Source organism: Nilaparvata lugens, chromosome 9 (assembly GCF_014356525.2).
Source record: "Nilaparvata lugens isolate BPH chromosome 9, ASM1435652v1, whole genome shotgun sequence".
Classification (NCBI taxonomy): Eukaryota; Metazoa; Arthropoda; class Insecta; order Hemiptera; family Delphacidae; genus Nilaparvata; species Nilaparvata lugens.
In genome coordinates this window covers 11,727,349-11,751,476 of record NC_052512.1, presented here as the reverse complement: position 1 = coordinate 11,751,476, position 24,128 = coordinate 11,727,349, and the positions used below count along the sequence as shown (strand labels likewise).

The 24,128-nt window shown below is 36.0% G+C and overlaps 1 protein-coding gene across 1 annotated transcript in view; it reads left to right on the top strand.

Annotated features, from left to right (window-relative positions):
- The window catches only part of LOC111053264 (acetylcholine receptor subunit beta-like 2), a 28,808-nt gene extending 5,826 nt beyond the window's left edge, over window positions 1-22,982 (top strand). Inside the window, exons 3-11 of the mRNA XM_039435487.1 lie at window positions 109-153; window positions 1,328-1,437; window positions 3,674-3,854; window positions 5,488-5,644; window positions 7,870-8,173; window positions 10,030-10,148; window positions 15,473-15,631; window positions 20,080-20,192; window positions 22,652-22,982. Of these exons, the coding sequence (XP_039291421.1) occupies window positions 109-153; window positions 1,328-1,437; window positions 3,674-3,854; window positions 5,488-5,644; window positions 7,870-8,173; window positions 10,030-10,148; window positions 15,473-15,631; window positions 20,080-20,192; window positions 22,652-22,867 (1,404 nt within the window). The 3' untranslated portion in view covers window positions 22,868-22,982. The remainder of the gene's footprint in view (window positions 1-108; window positions 154-1,327; window positions 1,438-3,673; window positions 3,855-5,487; window positions 5,645-7,869; window positions 8,174-10,029; window positions 10,149-15,472; window positions 15,632-20,079; window positions 20,193-22,651) is intronic.
- The last annotated feature ends 1,146 nt before the right edge of the window (window positions 22,983-24,128 follow it).

The window sequence follows — 24,128 nt, the reverse complement described above, 5'->3', positions numbered from 1 at the left end:
TGTTAGATATAAATGTGAGATTTACAGTTCACTTACATTTAGTATAACATTGAAAGATAAAAATTTATTATTGACACTTATAATAGAATGAATAATTTTTCTCCACAGAACCTCAAGAACCAGGTTATGACCACTAATGTGTGGGTTGAGCAGGTATGTATTTAGTTCAACTCAATAAATCATATTACTATTCTATGAATAGTTCCATCATAGAATATTATAGATTTTGATAGAAAACACCTCAGGTGAAAATCCAAAAGTCACCTTCAAGCTATTGTTAAATAATAGAAAGATTGATGAAAGTCAATGTGAAGAGATAGAGTTCAATAATTTTTAAAGGAGTGGAAATTTGAGTTTGGGCTATCAATAAAATTAGTAGAAAAATTATTGTACTCTGATATTGTCGATTATGTGTAGAGCCTCTCTTTGTAATTGAAATGAATATCCCAGTTTGAGTTGGCAATTCCACCATGCCATGTATGGTAGCCTTATACATTATAGCCTAATTATTATTATTATCATAACATACATTATTACCATTAATGTGAAGGCTATAATATTATTAAATCCTGAATGTCTGCTTTATTATATTATAGTGAATCCACTTTCAATTCATTTCTCTTTTTTATTTTCAATTTCTCCGTTCCTTGAACTAATTTCATAATTATGTATATACTATAGGCTACGTGTACTCAACTATTATTATTTAATCAGCGTATGGTAGCACTTTAACTATCGTATTACTATAACTGAAATGAGAGAGTATACCTGCATTGAAAATCAAGTGAACACTAATAGTAACTTCTTCTCACATTTATTTGACACGTTTAGCAAAACAAATTTAGCTGAAATCATATGTGTCTGTGCATGAAGGACAGTCTGCGACTGTGCGATAACTCCCTAATAGCATCAGGTTTTTTCAATGGATGAAAAATCACAGAAATAGCATGCAATTGATTCCAGCTGAATCACAAAAAAATCTGATGCACTTTCAGTGATATTTTTATATCCTGAAAAAGGACGAAGGAGTGAGTCAATTTTGTTGTCCAACAAACTTGTCCTGTGTAAAAAGGTTTAAAGAATACGTGTTCAAAATATGAAGCTGATTGATCAATTCTTTCTCAAGTTAATGTAGAACATACAAACAGATGGGCATCGACTTTTGCCTTCAGTTAGTCAAAAGTAAGAACTCGCTAACGCTCGTTCAACTAATACACAACAGGTTTACATAAAAGTAACATATTGGCCTACATCTATGTATGTATTTCGATCTATGAATAAATTCTAGCATGATTGATATTCTATTCAAAAATTCAATATTTTTTAGAAATGGGTGGACTACAAACTGCGGTGGGACCCAGAGGAGTATGGCGGCGTGGAGATGCTTTATGTCCCTTCCGAACACATATGGCTACCTGATATTGTACTCTACAATAAGTGAGTCATCCTTATCCAATCAACCACTTACCATTAAGAGATACAGAGTGTTCATAAGAATAAATATAGCGGATGAGCTTCATTTCTACATTAGTGTTATGTAGATAGAAAGTAATACTGTAAAGCAGCTATAAAACTGAATAAAATGTCGCTACCTTCTCAATGGTGGTAAATTTTGCAATTATCATTATTTTTTTAAGTCTTTTAAAAACTTTATTATTATTATTTTTGAATTTTCAAAAATGTATAAACTTACCAACAGAATGAATATTATGACAACGCAGCTTATGCATGTTGTTTCTCAAGAGCAACAAGTTTTACCTCAGAGTGAGGTAAAATTATGGTGAAATAAACTCAATTATTTCGAGGTTACCTTGAAGGAAGAGTTAATAAAAACAGGCTACACACACTGGATGAACTAAAGATGAACATAACAACAGATACAGATCAACATCATCAATGTCAAAGTGCTGAGAAAAGTGTCACCATCCAAACAGGATAGAAGATTTCATGCATGCATTACTGGAAAAAGAAGCCATTTTGAGCATTTGTTGTAACAATTTAAGAGTAATTTGTGTATAGGCTGCATGTACTAATAATAAATAAAATTTGTAAAACACATTTTACTACTTCCTCATCTTGTGATGTGCGTATTAATGTGCGTGACGTTTTGATCACTCTGTATAATTAGAAATAGCCTACCTACAGGCCTACTCAATCACAATTTTAAATTCAACTAGCTTGCCCGGCGATTTCATCAATTCGTAAAATTTTCATGTTCCATGCAATAGACCAAGATTTAATATACTATTTCAAATACCGGTTGTCAGAACCGCTCACCATTTCAATTCCTACCTAAATATAACAATAGTCTAAACCCATTCCTTGACCCCCCCCCCACCCCCCAATTATATGACCGCTACAATACATTAAAAAAATCTTGTGAAATTTATGCTGCTTAATTGATGATTGAATTATTATTTTTAAGCTCTACTAACCCTTCATTTTTTCAATTGATTTTTCTTTCTATGTATATATATACATATTTTTAATAACACTGCACTAACTTTCCTGAATCCAACTCATCGTTCTCATTCAATTTTATTAGTTATACTAATGAATCGTTGTGAATATTTAATGAAGTGCAATATTATTTTCTTCTGTTTTGCTTTTCAATTGTATAGTTATATATAACTTTACACCGACACCGACACGTAAGGACATGACATAATTCACTCTGATGGACACAGTATTAGGCCCTTTGCACACTGGGCCACCATGGAAGCCCTTCCACGGAAGCGCCACCACGTGGTAGCATTGTCTCTTATCTGTCACCGCACACTAGAGCCACCAGCCACCAGCCAGCAGCCAGCAGCCACCAGCTACCAGCCAGCAGCCACCAGCCGAGCTTCCAGGAATGTGGTGGCTCGAGCCGCCGATTTTGTGTCGCCACCACGTCATACCATTGAGTATTATCTGTCATTGCACACTAGAGCCACCAGCTACCAGCCACCAGAAAATCATCTCCAGTTCAGTTTTAATTCAAATCAAGTTCAGTACAGCTATCTGTTAAAGTCATCGTAATGATTAGTGAACAATTTAATACAGAAAGATTCATTCTTGAAGTTGAAAGCAGACCAGCTATATGGGACATGTCTTCAAAATTATATGCAGACCGGGATGTGAAGAATTCTTGGAGGGATCTGGTAAATCTTTTCATTTAAAAATATAACCTCACAGAAAATGAACAAAATGAATTTGGTAAGTTATATAACCACTTTTCTTGAGCATTATTCACTACCATATATTATTCAACATAAGCCAATAGTCCTGCTTCTTTCTTCATTCTTCAAATGATCATGAGTTAACTAGTGAACTGGAGTGATGAGTCAAGTGGTGGTTGCGTGGTGGTGGCTGTAGTGTGCAATGCTATCACATTTTGATGGTGGCGCTTCCGTGGAAGCGCTTCTATGGTGGCCCAGTGTGCAAAAGGCCTTAGGGGAGGCTGTGGTTTTCAAGTGCGCGAGGTCTACTGTTCACAGAACTACCAGTATATATATATATATATATATATATAGATTATTAAAAATACTAGTAACAGATGCAAGGGAATTGAGACGAGGGTGCACCACCTGTCCTCCAAGTATTATTGTTCCATAAAGGTAGGAGTACGTTCTCCATTCTTCTTGCCGGATCTCGCTTGATTTGTGTTGATTGATTAATTGACGTTTTGCAGTGCTGATGGCAACTACGAAGTGACTCTCATGACAAAGGCAACCTTGAAATACACCGGAGAAGTCTACTGGAAGCCACCTGCTATTTACAAATCGTCATGCGAAATAAACGTTCTCTACTTTCCGTTCGATGAACAAAGTTGTCTCATGAAGTTTGGGTCATGGACCTACAACGGATTTCAGGTGAGTTGCATTTCATTTGACGAGTTTTCGGTAGTCGCGTCCATTGGAAATGTATTTTTATACTATTCAGTGTTTAATTTATAATTTATATTTAAATTTGAAGCTTAGTTTACTACTGTATGTGTATAGTGGATGGGTTGGGGAGCATTGGGGAGTGTCATCGGTGGAAGATTATTGTGTGAGTTTTGTGCACAGCCTTATTCTATTTAAGATTCTATCCGCTCAGTCGCTAGCATCTGGAGTCATCAGTGACTGAGTGGCTATAGCCGCTCGGCTAGAATCGCTGAATCATCGCTTAGGAATCAGACCTTTCAGGTATTGAAGGATGCAGACTATCTGTAGCCTACACTCAATGATGCATTAATAATTTCAAGTTGAGAGCTGTTGCCTTGAAATACAAAATGTCTGATAGCATCAGGCTATAGCCTATTACCTAATAGTATCACAAAGGAAGTAGGTACCTAATTGGCTTATTATAGGACTACACGTGTACGGGATAGAAATTACACATTTGATGCATTATCATTTATTAAGGCTGCATGTGCAAAGGCTGAAAATAGAATTTCTACTAGTGATATTTTTCAATTTGATATTTTTTCAATAAGCTATCAAAATGGAAAAATTTTCTCAGGAAAACATTTTTTCTGATCACGAAAATTTTCTAAAAATCCATGATATTTAGTCTATAGGATAAATTCTTCATGGTATTGTTGATAAAAAAAAAAAACATTTTTTATAATATCAATTTTTGAGAAAGTTACTCAATTTACCAAATAAAAACTTTAGTTGAGTTAATTTTTGGCTAATTTTTGATAAATTGAGTAACTTTCTCAAAAATTGATATTATAAAAAAATGTTTTTTTCTATCAACAATACCATGAAGTCATTATCCTATAGACTAAATATCATGGATTTATCTCTTACCGAATTTGAAATGTTCTGTCCCAAAAATTCAAACTTTAGGCGCTCATATATCAAGTAGTAACCTAATGATCGGATTTTTTTCTGAGAAAACTCTTCCATTTTAATAGGTTGATTGTAAACGAATCGAAAAACTTTGAAAAATATCAGTAGAAAGTTTATTTTCAGCCTTTGCATAGCCTTAACAATGAACTGATCAACTTGCAGTTTGTACTTGAAGATTAGTAGGTAATTTACCTAGGATAGATATGAAAGCTTATACTTTCAGTTTCACTAATCAATCAATTTTGATATTTCATAACAAATTTATTCAATTTGTGATTCAGAAGTTCACGCAATAATAAAAGCCCAACCAAAAAAAGCTTTCTCCAAGTGAATCTGTGTTGTAATTGGCAGAAACCACGACTTATGAACTGTATGCTGGTTCGAGGCCATTCCAACTCATTATATTATTTTGCTTTCAATTCCCATGAAGATTAGCCACGTATCTCTGTCTGAATGATAAATATAATAAATTATTTCATTTTTCATGTTTCAGTCCTGAAATATTCTCAATAATCCTCAAATAAGAGTTTGCTTTCCAATTTTTATTTGGAATGGTATGGATGACTCGAAAGCAACAATCAAATTCACTCATTCAGCCTGATTCGAATTATCATTTTTTAGTGTGATTCGTTCAATGTGAAATAACCTATATGGTTATATGTTTCAGGTGGATTTGAAACACATGGAGCAGGTATCAGGTTCCAATTTGGTGTCGATTGGCATTGACCTGAGTGAATTTTACCTGAGTGTTGAGTGGGACATCCTTGACGTACCGGCCAGGCGGAATGAGGAGTATTATCCCTGTTGTACCGAGCCTTACTCAGGTTAGGTTAGGTTATCAAGTTTAGGTTAGACTATCAAGTGAGGTTAGGTTATCAAGTTGTTGAGTAAAACTCTTTCAAACAACATAATGATTCAACAACAAAATTACTTTCTACTTCACTTCTAAATTTTATTGAGTGAATAAATGTACTAGAAATTTCAACAACAGATATTTCATAATATTTTTCTTATAGGTTACATAAAAAAACTGCCTGTGAGATATTTGTTATATAACTGATCTGGATAATAACTGTTCACGATGTGTAACATGTTGACACTGCATATGCTAAATTTGATTTATTATATTACTCTGATTGAGCTGATTTTACGACTCACACTGGCACACAAGGAATTCCTTCTATTGCCGATGTTTTTGCCTCACCTACTGTAGGCCTACTCATCATAGGAGCAGAATAATTATATTTACAGTTAGTAGGATAATCGAATCTTTACCCAAAAATTATGATCTCTAGTATTATAAATAAGTAGGCCTACCATATACGGTATCATTTTGCAATTATTTCTAATTAAATTAATTATCAGTTCCTGAATTTTTATGTAGGTTGCCTAGCTCAAGTAGTTTGATGCAGTAGCTTATACAGAGTGTTTACGAACTCCATAGCAATACTCTAGGCATTGTTCCTGGGTAAAAAATATATCTAAATATCATATGTAATTTTCCGGAAGTCCTCAGTTACTCACACAGCGGCTATTTTGCTTTTTCATTTATTTTTTCTCTAAATAATGATAAAAAATATGGAATTGAAACTTTCTACTATCATTCATAACAACTGGACAGAGCTACAAAAAAATGATATATTTTTCACCCTGGAACAATGCCCTAGAATATTTGTAGGGAGTTCGTGAAGACTCTGTGTTTATTTTTTTTTTGTATTTTTTATTGGCAAAATAAATAAATCCAAATTTGAATTCAACTCATTGTGATACATTCTGTGATTCATTTAGAGTATAACATCAACCTTCAAAATTCAAAATTTTTAAATCATTATTCCTGGACCGAAAATCAAGTGAAGAAGCAGTGTGTGATTACATAGCCTTAACTTTTGGACAACATTAACATTTTATTACAATTTTTAAAGATAAATAGTACAGGCTCAGCCTAGTTTTTTCTCCAATGTCTTAATTGTATTATGATTATAGTGTTTTAAACAATAAATGAATGAATTCAAAAAATGTAAAAGAATTTTCAACAACAAATAATCTAGTACCATATTTAGAGATACCAGTAGGCTATACTAGTATATAATATAATATCATATTTAGAAATCTTCTATCGTAACATACAAATGAAGAACTCTTATTTAATCTAATCTCCATCTGGAGGACAAAATTTGACCTCCAGTAGGTGTCCTTACTATCTTTCGACCTCCAAAAGATAGTAAGCATATACCGTAAAGCTATTATTTGATAATATTCTAGTAAATGTTATGTACAACCATGGATAAATAGTTATTTGTATATGTAGAGTGAAAAGTTCTGTTTTTTCTCCCTGAGGGAAAAGTTTGAAGCCTGAGGCCAAGCCGAGGGCAACTATTTTCCTGAGGGAGAAAAAACATTTTTCACTCGTGATATACAAAACATTTTTCCTTCACCTAAATTAATATAAAAACTGCAAATAAAATAATTTTTAAAAACGTACGTGACCAACAATGTGTTACAACATAATCTAAAAGGTGAACCGAAACAGCTGATTTGTAATCACAGTTCTCCGCCAACAGCGCTATCTGTCGGCAAAAGTTATAATAACAATGGCCGCCACAACTACAGCTGTAATGAAGTTCCCAAATTTGATTAGTTAATGAGGAATATGCGTTGGGTGGTATCTTGAATAACATGGAATAAAAAAATTATACATTTTTTTTAGTATAGTGATATGAAGTTTTTAATAATTTTAGCATTCAAACATAACTTTCATATATTGATCAAATGTCTAGTTATATGCTTCCTCATCTGTGCTTAGACCTTCTAATCTATTTCAAATGTAAGTTTTTGAGATAGAGATGCTTCCCATTTTATTTAAATGGAGTTACTTTTACGCTCTAGGGAGTTTTACTGTTTTTCCTCCCGAGAGCGAAAAAGTGACACTTTAGTATTATGGAGTAAAGTAAGCACTTTAGACAGGAGGTGGAGGAAAAAATAGCTTACCGTACGCTTACTACCTTTTCTCTATGGTACATTTATTAACGTGTTAGGTGAATGTTTGCAGACATCACATTCAACCTAACGATGCGCCGCAAAACACTGTTCTACACAGTAAACCTGATCATCCCGTGTGTGGGCATCACGTTTCTGACAGTGCTAGTGTTCTACCTGCCTTCCGACTCAGGCGAGAAGGTGACACTGTGCAGCTCCATCCTCGTCTCGCTCACTGTCTTCTTCCTGCTGCTGGCCGAAATCATCCCGCCCACCAGTCTGGCTGTGCCGCTCCTCGGCAAATATCTACTATTCACCATGATCCTGGTCACTCTATCCATCTGCGTCACTGTCTGCGTGCTCAACGTGCATTTCAGGTAATTGAAAAAAGTATCTTACATCTCAAACAAATTTTACAAAGTATAAAAATTAAAGATTGAATACAATTAGAATAACGAAATAGTATCGTACGTAAAAATGATGGGAAGGGGCCTTTTGCAGGCGAGAATGATGTTTCTAGTCGAAGCTTTAGCCTCAACTAGAATTTAATTCGAGCACTGCAAAAGACATCCACGTCCAAGTAACATACATTATTTTTTGTCATAATAATCTAAAGAAGAAGAATAATTATCAAGAAATAGAAAACATTATTTGCTTGTGCTGGAGTTACTACATGCAATCAATGAACATAACCTAGTTTACAAATTTTGAATCTGGATTTTGTGGAAGTTGACAATATTTCCACCTGCAACGCTGGGGGTGGTATTTTTGTAGCAGTTTTGCTGTTTCTGTTTCGAAACTAGGAAACATACTCAAAAAGAAAACATAAATGGTTTCATCACAGTAGAGTATGCTTCAATGAGAATCATATGTTTTTTTCTGCAAACAGCTGTTTACCGGCTTGATTTCATGCGTAGAAAACAGCTGAGATTGAATGACTATGACAAAAACACAGTTTCATTCTCATCTATTTTGCTATGGTTTAATATTTATTCTTGTCTCGTCCATATTATTTATTACCGTACAGTCCGGGTCCTGTAGGTTTGCCTATCGGCGGAGGGCCACTAGACTACAATCAATACTACATTTTTGAAAATGTATCTTCCCTTATGCAGCAGATGCACTTCTGTATCTTCTCAAAAGCAACTTGTTGCATCCGAAAAGATACACTAGGAGCTTTAATGTATCTTTCCATAAGCAAAAGATACTCTTTTGTGTCTTCTCAAGCGCAAACGTGTTGCATCCTCAAAAATACACTAATAAGAGCTTTTTGAAAAAGCATCTTTCCGTAAGCAACAGATGCTCTCTTGTATCTTCTCAAGAGCAACGTGTTGCATCCGAGAAGATATACAAGGAGCTTTTTGGAAATGTATCCTCCCATAAGCAACAAATGTTTTTTTTCATCTTCTCAAAGACAACGTGTTGCATCCGAGAAGATACACAAGGAGCTTTAATATAACTTTCCATAAGCTACGGATCCTCTTTTGTAGCTTCTAAAAAGCAACGTGTTGCATCCGTGACGATACACAAGGAGCTTTTTCATATTTTTCCATTAGCAACAAGAAATGCTCTTCTGTATCTTCTCGAAAGCAACGGGTTGCATCCGAAAAGATACTCAAGGATCTTTAATATAATATCTTTCCATCAGAAACAGATCCTCTTTTGTATTTTCTCAAAAGCAACGTGTTGCATCCTCAAAAATACACTAGGAGCTTTTTGGAAATGCATCTTCCCGTAAGCAACAGATCCTCTTTTGTAGCTTCTCAAAAGCAACGTGTTGCATCCGAAAAGATACACACACAGCTTTTTGGGAGTTACATCCTTTCAGCACAACACAGCCTATCAGCTGACATTCCTTCTAAAGATGCTCTTTCCATTGTTGGTGATACTTTGCAATGCTCTCATTCATGGAGAATCTTTGTGTGTAGGGAGCCTCCTAGTCCATCTGGGGATCTAGGGTCTCTGATGAAGCCTGATGTTTTTGCAAAGCTGTGAATATTACCCCGTGAACCATACAATGCCTATATGCCTTTACAATGTCACGGATGCGGGACTATAGATTTGGTAGATGGTAGATTATAATTCCTGTTGAATTTCCAAAATTTCCTGGTCAGGGAATATTTCCGGTAATTTTCCAAATCATTGGTTTTCCCACTGATGGGAATATCCCTGTCCCACATCACCAATAGGCCCTAACTTCTCCAATTTTTTACAATTATTATTCTATTTTCAGATCACCATCCACACACAACATGTCTCCCTGGGTGAAGAAGGTGTTCCTGCATTTGATGCCTCGGCTTCTCATGATGCGTCGTCCTCCCTACTCTCCCAGAGAGATATATGCTGCCTCAGGTAAATATTTCCTGCTACACTGCACAGAAAGCATATTATAATTATTTGGACCTGTTGTGAGGTCTGAAAGATGCGATTTCACAAACAGTAGAAAATAAAAACAGCTGGTCTAGATTCGCGACCCTTAGCGTCATGGTCAGTCCAGTTCTAATCTGATCATTTCCAGTTTCCGTCTACAGATGTCATCTGATAAGAAGGTCCTAGCAAAGTCTATAAATACAGGTCATGACACTCGTGTTCCTTATGGAGCGGCCATTATGTGGGGTCTTTCTACTATCATTCATAACAACTGGACAGAGCTACAAAAAAATGATATATTTTTCACCCTGGAACAATGCCCTAGAATATTTGTAGGGAGTTCGTGAAGACTCTGTGTTTATTTTTTTTTTTGTATTTTTTATTGGCAAAATAAATAAATCCAAATTTGAATTCAACTCATTGTGATACATTCTGTGATTCATTTAGAGTATAACATCAACCTTCAAAATTCAAAATTTTTAAATCATTATTCCTGGACCGAAAATCAAGTGAAGAAGCAGTGTGTGATTACATAGCCTTAACTTTTGGACAACATTAACATTTTATTACAATTTTTAAAGATAAATAGTACAGGCTCAGCCTAGTTTTTTCTCCAATGTCTTAATTGTATTATGATTATAGTGTTTTAAACAATAAATGAATGAATTCAAAAAATGTAAAAGAATTTTCAACAACAAATAATCTAGTACCATATTTAGAGATACCAGTAGGCTATACTAGTATATAATATAATATCATATTTAGAAATCTTCTATCGTAACATACAAATGAAGAACTCTTATTTAATCTAATCTCCATCTGGAGGACAAAATTTGACCTCCAGTAGGTGTCCTTACTATCTTTCGACCTCCAAAAGATAGTAAGCATATACCGTAAAGCTATTATTTGATAATATTCTAGTAAATGTTATGTACAACCATGGATAAATAGTTATTTGTATATGTAGAGTGAAAAGTTCTGTTTTTTCTCCCTGAGGGAAAAGTTTGAAGCCTGAGGCCAAGCCGAGGGCAACTATTTTCCTGAGGGAGAAAAAACATTTTTCACTCGTGATATACAAAACATTTTTCCTTCACCTAAATTAATATAAAAACTGCAAATAAAATAATTTTTAAAAACGTACGTGACCAAACAATGTGTTACAACATAATCTAAAAGGTGAACCGAAACAGCTGATTTGTAATCACAGTTCTCCGCCAACAGCGCTATCTGTCGGCAAAAGTTATAATAACAATGGCCGCCACAACTACAGCTGTAATGAAGTTCCCAAATTTGATTAGTTAATGAGGAATATGCGTTGGGTGGTATCTTGAATAACATGGAATAAAAAAATTATACATTTTTTTTAGTATAGTGATATGAAGTTTTTAATAATTTTAGCATTCAAACATAACTTTCATATATTGATCAAATGTCTAGTTATATGCTTCCTCATCTGTGCTTAGACCTTCTAATCTATTTCAAATGTAAGTTTTTGAGATAGAGATGCTTCCCATTTTATTTAAATGGAGTTACTTTTACGCTCTAGGGAGTTTTACTGTTTTTCCTCCCGAGAGCGAAAAAGTGACACTTTAGTATTATGGAGTAAAGTAAGCACTTTAGACAGGAGGTGGAGGAAAAAATAGCTTACCGTACGCTTACTACCTTTTCTCTATGGTACATTTATTAACGTGTTAGGTGAATGTTTGCAGACATCACATTCAACCTAACGATGCGCCGCAAAACACTGTTCTACACAGTAAACCTGATCATCCCGTGTGTGGGCATCACGTTTCTGACAGTGCTAGTGTTCTACCTGCCTTCCGACTCAGGCGAGAAGGTGACACTGTGCAGCTCCATCCTCGTCTCGCTCACTGTCTTCTTCCTGCTGCTGGCCGAAATCATCCCGCCCACCAGTCTGGCTGTGCCGCTCCTCGGCAAATATCTACTATTCACCATGATCCTGGTCACTCTATCCATCTGCGTCACTGTCTGCGTGCTCAACGTGCATTTCAGGTAATTGAAAAAAGTATCTTACATCTCAAACAAATTTTACAAAGTATAAAAATTAAAGATTGAATACAATTAGAATAACGAAATAGTATCGTACGTAAAAATGATGGGAAGGGGCCTTTTGCAGGCGAGAATGATGTTTCTAGTCGAAGCTTTAGCCTCAACTAGAATTTAATTCGAGCACTGCAAAAGACATCCACGTCCAAGTAACATACATTATTTTTTGTCATAATAATCTAAAGAAGAAGAATAATTATCAAGAAATAGAAAACATTATTTGCTTGTGCTGGAGTTACTACATGCAATCAATGAACATAACCTAGTTTACAAATTTTGAATCTGGATTTTGTGGAAGTTGACAATATTTCCACCTGCAACGCTGGGGGTGGTATTTTTGTAGCAGTTTTGCTGTTTCTGTTTCGAAACTAGGAAACATACTCAAAAAGAAAACATAAATGGTTTCATCACAGTAGAGTATGCTTCAATGAGAATCATATGTTTTTTTCTGCAAACAGCTGTTTACCGGCTTGATTTCATGCGTAGAAAACAGCTGAGATTGAATGACTATGACAAAAACACAGTTTCATTCTCATCTATTTTGCTATGGTTTAATATTTATTCTTGTCTCGTCCATATTATTTATTACCGTACAGTCCGGGTCCTGTAGGTTTGCCTATCGGCGGAGGGCCACTAGACTACAATCAATACTACATTTTTGAAAATGTATCTTCCCTTATGCAGCAGATGCACTTCTGTATCTTCTCAAAAGCAACTTGTTGCATCCGAAAAGATACACTAGGAGCTTTAATGTATCTTTCCATAAGCAAAAGATACTCTTTTGTGTCTTCTCAAGCGCAAACGTGTTGCATCCTCAAAAATACACTAATAAGAGCTTTTTGAAAAAGCATCTTTCCGTAAGCAACAGATGCTCTCTTGTATCTTCTCAAGAGCAACGTGTTGCATCCGAGAAGATATACAAGGAGCTTTTTGGAAATGTATCCTCCCATAAGCAACAAATGTTTTTTTTCATCTTCTCAAAGACAACGTGTTGCATCCGAGAAGATACACAAGGAGCTTTAATATAACTTTCCATAAGCTACGGATCCTCTTTTGTAGCTTCTAAAAAGCAACGTGTTGCATCCGTGACGATACACAAGGAGCTTTTTCATATTTTTCCATTAGCAACAAGAAATGCTCTTCTGTATCTTCTCGAAAGCAACGGGTTGCATCCGAAAAGATACTCAAGGATCTTTAATATAATATCTTTCCATCAGAAACAGATCCTCTTTTGTATTTTCTCAAAAGCAACGTGTTGCATCCTCAAAAATACACTAGGAGCTTTTTGGAAATGCATCTTCCCGTAAGCAACAGATCCTCTTTTGTAGCTTCTCAAAAGCAACGTGTTGCATCCGAAAAGATACACACACAGCTTTTTGGGAGTTACATCCTTTCAGCACAACACAGCCTATCAGCTGACATTCCTTCTAAAGATGCTCTTTCCATTGTTGGTGATACTTTGCAATGCTCTCATTCATGGAGAATCTTTGTGTGTAGGGAGCCTCCTAGTCCATCTGGGGATCTAGGGTCTCTGATGAAGCCTGATGTTTTTGCAAAGCTGTGAATATTACCCCGTGAACCATACAATGCCTATATGCCTTTACAATGTCACGGATGCGGGACTATAGATTTGGTAGATGGTAGATTATAATTCCTGTTGAATTTCCAAAATTTCCTGGTCAGGGAATATTTCCGGTAATTTTCCAAATCATTGGTTTTCCCACTGATGGGAATATCCCTGTCCCACATCACCAATAGGCCCTAACTTCTCCAATTTTTTACAATTATTATTCTATTTTCAGATCACCATCCACACACAACATGTCTCCCTGGGTGAAGAAGGTGTTCCTGCATTTGATGCCTCGGCTTCTCATGATGCGTCGTCCTCCCTACTCTCCCAGAGAGATATATGCTGCCTCAGGTAAAATATTTCCTGCTACACTGCACAGAAAGCATATTATAATTATTTGGACCTGTTGTGAGGTCTGAAAGATGCGATTTCACAAACAGTAGAAAATAAAAACAGCTGGTCTAGATTCGCGACCCTTAGCGTCATGGTCAGTCCAGTTCTAATCTGATCATTTCCAGTTTCCGTCTACAGATGTCATCTGATAAGAAGGTCCTAGCAAAGTCTATAAATACAGGTCATGACACTCGTGTTCCTTATGGAGCGGCCATTATGTGGGGTCTTTATGGCGGTACATTTGAAATTCCAATCTGCTCTTAACAAAATCATGCATTATGCTTTTTAAAAACAATATTCTGGTTCAGATAATATGTAAATTCAGGTTTTCGTTTTTTTAATAATGAATAGATTTCAATAATAAATTTCAATAATAAATGGTTCAATAATTCATTTTTTATTATCTTGTAACTTGTTATGATTCATAAGGCATTGGGACAAAAGGCTAACCTCAAAAACAGTTTAGTTCCCAATCAATTGAATCTAAAAATCAACAATTCAGTTCCTAGTTAGAATCTAAATATTATTATTCTGCCGGAAGAATTTATTTCACAATTCAAAGCCAAGCAATATTCCTTGAACAATAATTTATTATAACAAAATAACACATCATGTTGTTCAATCTATAGGCTAATGATAACAGCTGATAGATTTGAAAATTGAACTAAAATGGCGATTTTGCAATGCATCACGGGATTGTGTCATGACTTGTATTTTTATGGTGCGTACAGACTCTCGCTCTGCTCCGCAACCGAACGTCACTCCAGCAGAGCGACCGGCGAGCAAGAGTCGTTCGACCGGGGAACGCGAGAAGATCTAACATCTTCCATAACGTTCATGATGGGTGCGTGGGCGGTGCGACTGTGGTTCGATGGTGGTACGAGGGCAGTATGAGGGCGGTACGAGGGAGGAGCGTGCTCGGTGCTGGTTGGAAGCGCGAATATGTGTACGCAGCTTTAGATAGACCTTGGTCTATAGTTTTTCCCTGCAGAGGCGGTTGAATGTTGAACTAAGCCAACTGCGTTGCTTGACCGCTGTATTCCCAATATTATGAAATTAAGGCGTGCTAGGCTGGTTGACTCTAATAGCAGGCTACAACTCAGCTGAGACCTATTGCATAGATGGACTGATAATATCATTAGTCTAATGCATGAAAAATAAATCACGTGGTGGGGAAATACTAAAATGTACTTTGTTCAGTAGTTCTTATATTTTGTAATGCATCAGCTACATCAATAAATGAATCTTGTCGGACCGATTGTTGTTTTTTGTATAGGAGCCGGTGGAGGGGGGGATCCTGATGACCTCTGCTGCCAATCAGACACGTTGAGTGATGCGCCCTATGACCCTCAAGGCCACCTCAAAGCCACCAGTGCAAGTCCTTCCTTTGAGTCGGTTGCAGCAGCCTATAACCGGCATCAGGCTCATTCATCAAGTAAGTTGTACCCTAGAGAAGAGATACAACAAGAAGATATCCCAAAGGACAAGTCAGGGTCCTGTAGCTTTGCCTATTGGCGCAGGGCCACTAGACTACAATACTACCTATTCAAAAACATCCAACGTTTTTACTTTCCTTGCCCTATTACCATTGAGTAAGGAAGAGTACTGCTTTCCGAAAAAAATTAAGATACCCCAATTTCTCAATTTCTATACGTTTTGAGGTCCCTTGAGTCCAAAGAAGTGGTTTTTGGTTATTGGTCTGAATCTGTGTGTGTGTGTGTGTGTGTGTGTGTGTGTGTGTGTGTGTGTGTGTGTGTGTGTGTGTGTGTATGAGTGTATGTGCGTCTGTGTACACGATATCTCATCTCCCAATCAACGGAATGACTTGAAATTTGGAACTTAAGGTCCTTACAATATAAGGATCCGACACGAACAATCTCGATCCAATGCAATTCAAGATAGCGGATAAAATGACGAAAATGTTGTCAAATACAGGCTATTTCGCGATTTTCTCAAAAACGGCTCCAACGATTCTGATCGAATTAATACCTAGGATAGTCATTGATAAGCTCTATCAACTGCCACAAGCAACATATCTGTAAAAATTCCAGGAGCTCCACCTCATCTATGCAAAGTTTGATTTTATATTCTCAATTATCGGGCTTCAGATACAATCCAAACAAAAAAATTTAAGTGGAAAAGATTGAGCATGAAAATCTCTACAATTAATGTTCAGTAACGTTTTCACCTAAAATTCAAAATAAGCTCGAAATTCGAGAAAATGTTATTATTTCAATTGCAAACTGTTTGCAACTGTTGATTCTATTGAATCATTCACTATGAAGAGACAGCAAACTTCGTGTGTCTCCAGCGTTATAGTCGAAGAGACAGCAAACTTCGTGTGTCTCCAGCATTATAGTCCTGTCACCAGCTGGCTCAGATCTTCGAATTGTAGACTCGAGATGCGCGTGAACACTAGCGTCAGGAGATCAATTTTCATACCGGCAAGGAAAGTTGTGTGAGAGTGCCACACCAGATTTTTGAAAATGTATCTCTCCATAGGCAACAGATACTCTCTTGTATCTTCTCAAAAGCAACGTGTTGCATCCAAAAAGATACACCAGGAGCTTTGGAGTTACTCGTACATTCTTTTAGCAAAACCTCATAATAAACAATCTGGTATAGAATTTTATAGAAGTAAAGAAAGTTCAAGTAGTTAAGTGAAAAAGTTTTCTCCGGCACAAAACAGCTTATCAGCTAACCTTATGACTGAATCCAAAGTCATGGCAGTGGACTGTAAAAGATAGTTGTTATTAATACCTACAAAATAAATCTCTGAATTCTGTGCATAAAAAACTGATAGCTTGAAGTGCTGGGAGTATGCCAATAAAAGACAAAATGAGTAAGCAAGTTGAGATTTAATATTAATAAAATATAATAGGCACATGGCCACATACAAAAACAAGTGTATGGAAATTGAATCGAATGAAATCTTTAGATGAATTTTATTACAATATGGAATAAAACCGTTAGAAAATAAGCAGTTACAAAATTTGAATGAATGTAAATTAATGACACTAATGACCAATGAAGACTGACAACAATTGATAAGGTACTGTCAATGATACCTGAATTGAGAATAGAAAATTTTAAATGATACAATAATAAAGTTAATGCTGAAAAATTCAATGTTAATAATTTTAAAAAGAATAATAACAAATGACAATGAGATGTAGATAATGCTCTATATATTGAAATAGTTGAATGTCTTGATTGACACCAGTACAAATAACCTTAGAGTAATCGACATTAATACCAATAAGTAAGTTCAGGAATGAGAATGTCTTGGTTGACATTAACATAAGTAAGTTCCAAAATCAATGTCATACACATTTAAATAGGTGTTGGTGGCCTTAAGATATCGCTTGCAAGCCAAGGGTAGCTGTCAAATACAATGAAATAATTATCAATTTTGAGTACATTAATATAGGCGACATAGGCCTTCAATGATTTGAATGTCAAGTTAGACATCAATAGAACAATTCAGATATGAAAATACGCTTGCAAGCCAAGCGTAGCTATCAAATACAATGAAATAATTTTCAATGTTGAGTACATTAATATAGGCGACATAGGCCTTCAATGATTTGAATGTCAAGTTAGACATCAATAGAGCAATTCAGATATCAAAATACGCTTGTAAGCCAAGGGTAGCTATCAAATACAATGAAATAATTGTCAATGTTGAGTACATTAATATAGGCGACATAGGCCTTCAATGATTTGAATGTCAAGTTAGACATCAATAGAACAATTCAGATATGAAAATACGCTTGTAAGCCAAGGGTGGCTATCAAATACAATGAATACATATTATAACTTTGAAATAACGTAAATAACGTAGGACAGTGCTCTCAATGAGACATACACTGTAGCATATTGAATTCATGTACATAGGCTCGATTGCCGAATAAGTACGGACAATTAAATGTTTTCAATTGCCGTAAAATCTGAATAATAGCTACAAAAGTAATATGAATTAACATTGAATGTTTGAATTAGAAAAAGAGAACAACATGGTCCAGTTTCGACACGCTGTAGGTTGTTTCATGAACAATTATGCAATACATGAGTAAAATGAAAATTGAATAAAAAGATTTACGTAACCTGAATTAAATTTTGAAAAAAGAGATGTGGCCAGGCAGACAGGCAAAGAATCCACGGTACCCCAAGGAACAGCACGTTCAGCAAGCGACGACATGATGGCCACGCGATGACGAAAAATGAAAGCATCAAACACAGCAGACAATTCCCCCAATGGGAATGTGCACAGGAACATGTAGAACTCCAAACAAATGACTCGAATTCCAAGTTGTGGAATTTTTAGATTGATTTCCAAACGGTAAAGATGATGAAATTGAAAGTCTGAGTTTCAAGTGGTGAAGCCATGTTAGAAGAATGGCGATAAACGCCAACACGAGACTATGGAATCTTGACAAAGTCTATCAGCGTAAATACACGAAGAAATTGATAAATAATTGCATCACAGTTGATGAATACATTTGAAGGATTAATTTGAAGGAATAATTCACATTTAAAACGTTCAGTAAACCAGATGAATTTGGATGAAGAAAGGTAGACCGCATAAGCGATGTGCACTCACCGACGAGAAGAGATCGAAAGACAAAAAGCTAGGTCGACGCTCGACTAACAAAGAAGAAGCCGGAAACACTCGATACGTAAGCAAAACGTTTGCGAAAATTTGATGAAAAGGTAGCAATTATCTTGAAAGTAAGATGCCTAAAGGACGAAATAAAATACCAAAAATTGAATAATACAAATATTAAAATTGAAACAATTAATAATATTAGAAAACGCAATCCTGAACATGACTGTGACGTGTAACCGTGACTGTGACGTCACCGGACAGTGCAAACGGACAAAATGATGACAACGTAGTAACGGAACGAGTATCGAAGTGGAACCGTTCCAATAAATGCTTTGTCAGATTTTACACCTTCGTTGAATATGCTCTTCCCATTGTTGGTGTTACATTGCAACTCTCTCATTCATAAAGAATTTCTGTGTGTAGGGAGCTTCCTCCATCTAGGGATCTATGGTCTCTGATTCCTCCATCTAGGGATCCATGGTCTCTGAAGCCTGGTGTTTTTTGAAAGCCGTGCATATCACCCTGCAAACCTTACCTAACTACATGCAGTTTCAGTCACGGAGACAAAGCTACGGGGACATACTGTATAGGGCATTCATGCTCCAAATTTCACTGCCAACTCAAGCCGGTAGTCCTAGAAGTTCTTTTTCGTGAATCCATGCTACACTAGTAGTCTCTCATATTGTGCCGTTTTTACACTCTCACCCCAACAAAATATAGCAAAACAGTAATAATAGTCGTTAGTCCACAGTAATTGGCTTGAATTAACAATACTGGTATATCGTCAACTTGAAATTTGGAACAAGTACGACCTATTCCATGGGATATCTCCTTATTCTTTCTTTTCTCTATGGTATCACCATAAATGATACAGTATCGTTCCAATTTTAGTATATGTAGAGCCAAAGAAAGTGAAACAATATTCTTCAGTATCAACACAATATGATACAGTATCATCTCAAATTGATACAAATAAACAACATAATTCGATACAAAATTTCCCAACTTTGAATGAATTCTACAATTCATGAGATAAATCTTCTCATCCTATCTTTTCTCTATGATTGTACTCTAGTATTACAGTGAGATTCAGTTGATTTCATTGGACAGCCTATCACTTCATATCACGTTTCCTTTTCCAACGCCTTTTCCAACATTGACTGATAACATCAGTTGACTGATGACATTTTTTCAATTGGTGCCTTATTTTTTGAGAATCGGTTGAAAAATAGAAAATTCATTCTAATGTTTGATTGAATAATTTTGTTTTGTAGTGGTTGATCCAGAGAACACCCTACCACGCCAGATGTCCCCTGATGTGTTGGCTGCCCTGCAAGGAGTCAGATTCATAGCGCAACACATCAAAGATGCCGATAAGGACAATGAGGTCAGTATACTGTTCCATGTTCAATGTAATTCTTATTTTGTTGAAAATCAAATGTATGTAACTTACATATTGCATTGTTATGCCAAGTGGAAATAAACGAATTGAAAAAAACATATTTCAAAAATTATTGATATAGGTAACAAAATTGAATTAGAAAAAAAAATTGAATTCTGAAAATTGAATTTTTGTAACAAAATTGAATTCTATACATTCATCTATAGTTACACATCACATAATGATCCCCCACTTTTTCGATAGAAACCCTAACCCTAATTCTAAACTTAATCTACCCAAACCAAAGCCAAAAGAAAACCCAACCTCAAACTACCCCTAACCCAACCTTAACCTAATATCATTCTAACCCAATTCTAACCTAACCCTAACCCACCCTCACATCGATGTATTTGATCAATAGCTATGAGGTGGTACTATCATAATGTCATTACACCAATGCAATAAGGTGGGGGATCAATTAGTTGATGGAGGACAATAATTATTATGTCAATGCAATATGTTCACTCACACTAATGACACATCGGCTATCTGAATTATATGGATGATTCTCAATGTTCAAGAGAGAATATAGCCTATGTTTTTCTCAGAAATTACTAGCAGTTTTGAGTTATCAGTTTGATGGTAACTCATTGATATTAAAATGAATGGAATAAACATTACATTCTAGAACCCAATAATATGATCTTATATCTCTATCAAATAATAAGAATGTCACACCAAAGAATGTGTGAGTGTTTTTTTCACTTTTAAGTTGTATGAAATACCGGGTGAGCATAAATTATTGAACACATTTCATAGGTGAATAAAAAAATAACAAATGAGTGTACTTACATGAGTATTGATTTATTGAAAAGCCAATTTCAAATAGTTTTATTTATAACACATGAAAAGTTCAACAAATTTCTACATGAGCACCTTTTGTTGCACGTAAAATATCTAGACGATATTCAATTTCACGCCATACATTGTCGATTATTTCTGGAGTGATGTCCTGAATTACGGCTACAATTCTTCGTTTTAGTTCGTCAATATTACGTAGCTCCGTTGCATACACCTTATTTTTGACAAATCCCCAAAGGAAGAAATCGAGTGGTGTAATATCAGGGGATCGAGGAGGCCAGGAAATCGGTCCATCGCGGCCAATCCAACGTTCAGGAAATTGTTCATCCAGGTAATTTCGAACATGTAGACCCCAATGTGGAGGTGCCCCATCTTGTTGGTAGTAAACATTTGGCTGTCGATATTCGATTTGTGGTACTGCATACTCTTGTAGCATGTCAAGATACAAAGCACTAGTCACGGTAGGCTCGGCGAAAAAGAACGGGCTGATAACGCCATATGCAGCCAACGCACACCAAACATTAACCTTGGGGCTATCACGTTCAACCTCTTGAACAACATGAGGGTTTTCGCTACCCCAAATCCTACAATTATGACGGTTAACAACACCGTTGACATGGAAGGTAGCTTCGTCAGAGAAGATAACCTTTCTTAAAAAATCATTATCTTCTTCAACTTTGTTCAGAATTTCGACAGCGAAATTGTACCGGCGTGGTTTATCGTCTTCTTTAATGTTATGCAACAATTTAATTTTGTACGCATGGAATATTAGGCGTTTGTGTAGCACTTTCACAATTGTCGACTGTGGTATGCCAAGTTCTAAACTCGCACGACGAGTCGATTTACTTGGGCTTCTCAGAAATGCTTCCCTTACTCGATCGACTACTTCCTCAGATACAGTAGGCCTGCCAGCACCTTTCATGTGCAAAACATTTCCTGTGTCTTTAAATTGTTGATACCAACGTTTAACGTTTAATGGAGTTGTTAGAAGGAGGATCACGGCAATACTCTAAACGAAAACGTCTTTGAACAGTAATAACCGATTTGCTTTCGTGAAACCACAGAACGCACATAGCTTTCTCCTGCACGGTAGCCATTGCTCAACTGAGGCTCTGTCACCCCCACCATTGAGTCGACTGTGTTTCGATGAAGGTCATCACAAATTATAGCAGGTACACCAACGTTTGCCACAAAAATAGGTGCGCTACTATTATTTGATATTTTTTTATTCACCTATGAAATGTGTTTAATAATTTATGCTCACCCGGTATGATAGTAATAAGAATGTTGAATTGAAGTGGGCGTGTACTACAAATGTGGAAAAACTCCCATCTATAATTCCAGATTCATGACTGTTGCATGTAAAATTATAAAAGAAACTGAAAAAATAATTGGACAGTGGAAATTTCAATTTCTCTAGCTTAAAGCCTTCCTTCCAGCAGGTTATAAATTTTACTTTGTGGTCACCACAGGAGCATTAAACATGATGATTGTCTATTTTTTTAGTCATGGTTATTCCTTCCTATTATCATTCGAGGAATTGGAAGATTATCGTATTGGATTGAGATGATCAATGACTTATACTTTGTTCTATTTTGCTGAAGGTTATCGAAGACTGGAAGTACATTTCAATGGTGCTCGACCGCTTCTTTCTGTGGGTGTTTACCATAGCCTGCATTGGTGGCACTTGTGGCATCATATTCCAGGCGCCATCTTTGTATGACCAGCGCATCCCCATTGACCAGCAACTCTCTGACATTCCCTTCCGCAAGAACAATCTGCAATTGCCTGATGAGTACCTGCAACGGCACACCTTCTAAGCGACAGTCACGACATTGACCAGCAACTCTCCGACATTCCCTTCCACAAGAAAAATCTGCAAATGCCTGATGAGTGCATGATAATGAATGAAGAAGAGTTGATTCTAAAATTGAATATTATGAGAACAGTTTAAAGCCAATTTGATCTTTTACTGTTAGCAGATGGGAAACAGAACATTCGAAATCCCTTGAAATCCTTATTTTGTAACAATTCGGAGCAGAACAAACCTCCATAATTTTCTTTCTTATGAGAATAATGTTACAAAATAATAGCTTCTCCAGTGCAATGTAAAAAGGGATGTCAATCTCGGGACTGTTTTTCAATCCCGGTATTTCGGGATTATATAATATCAACCCCAGGACTAATCCCGGGATTGGAATAAATCAGTTTCATGCAGTTTTAATCAATTGTCCCTCCTCAATTACATGTTCAGTAACAGTGTGTGGAGATGAAAAACGTCTCATTATAGAGGGAGAGTATATTATTGGAATGGAAAAATACTTAGGAATAATATTAAAATTAAACATTCTATCTCTAGAAATGTTTTCAAGATTATGAGTAACTTTTTTCAAAAGCTGAATCACTACTAAATGAAATTTCGTAGAGCCAACTATATTTACTTCAACTAGATATTCTACTTATGATGGAGAAAGAGAAGGGAAGAGGGATAATTAGACAGAGAGTGAATGGATTGTGCTTGTCTATTTTTGATTTCTGAAGTCTTTTCAAAGTTCTGAGTGCATTTCAAGTGAATGACATCAGCACTATTGCAAATATTGCGCCGTCTAGACCAGTGAGTATAGAATAATATACGATTGTATGGAATGTAAGAATGTATTTCATTCTATAGGCCTACTCATAGTTTTCATTCTATACTCATTTCATTCTATACACTCACATGCATTCTAGACTGGTAATTGTGGTGCTGTGTGAACAGAAACGAACGTAGAGGCATAACAACCAATCTGCAAATGATGGGAACCGATAATGCGAATTCTATTTAGCCAGTACAGAGTACAATATATTATGTATATGCAACTGTAGGCTGTGCCAGTAGAATTAATTAGTCAAACACTTAGAATAATAAATTAGTTATGCAAAACTCATATTCATCACCGTAAATGGATTATATATTGAATTGATTTGGGAAAATACGATTCACAATTACAGGTTTATCAATCCCGAAAATCCCGGGATTGACGCTGAAAAATCCCAGGATTGTTAGGTATCAAAAATGGAACGGGATCCCCGGGATTCGAG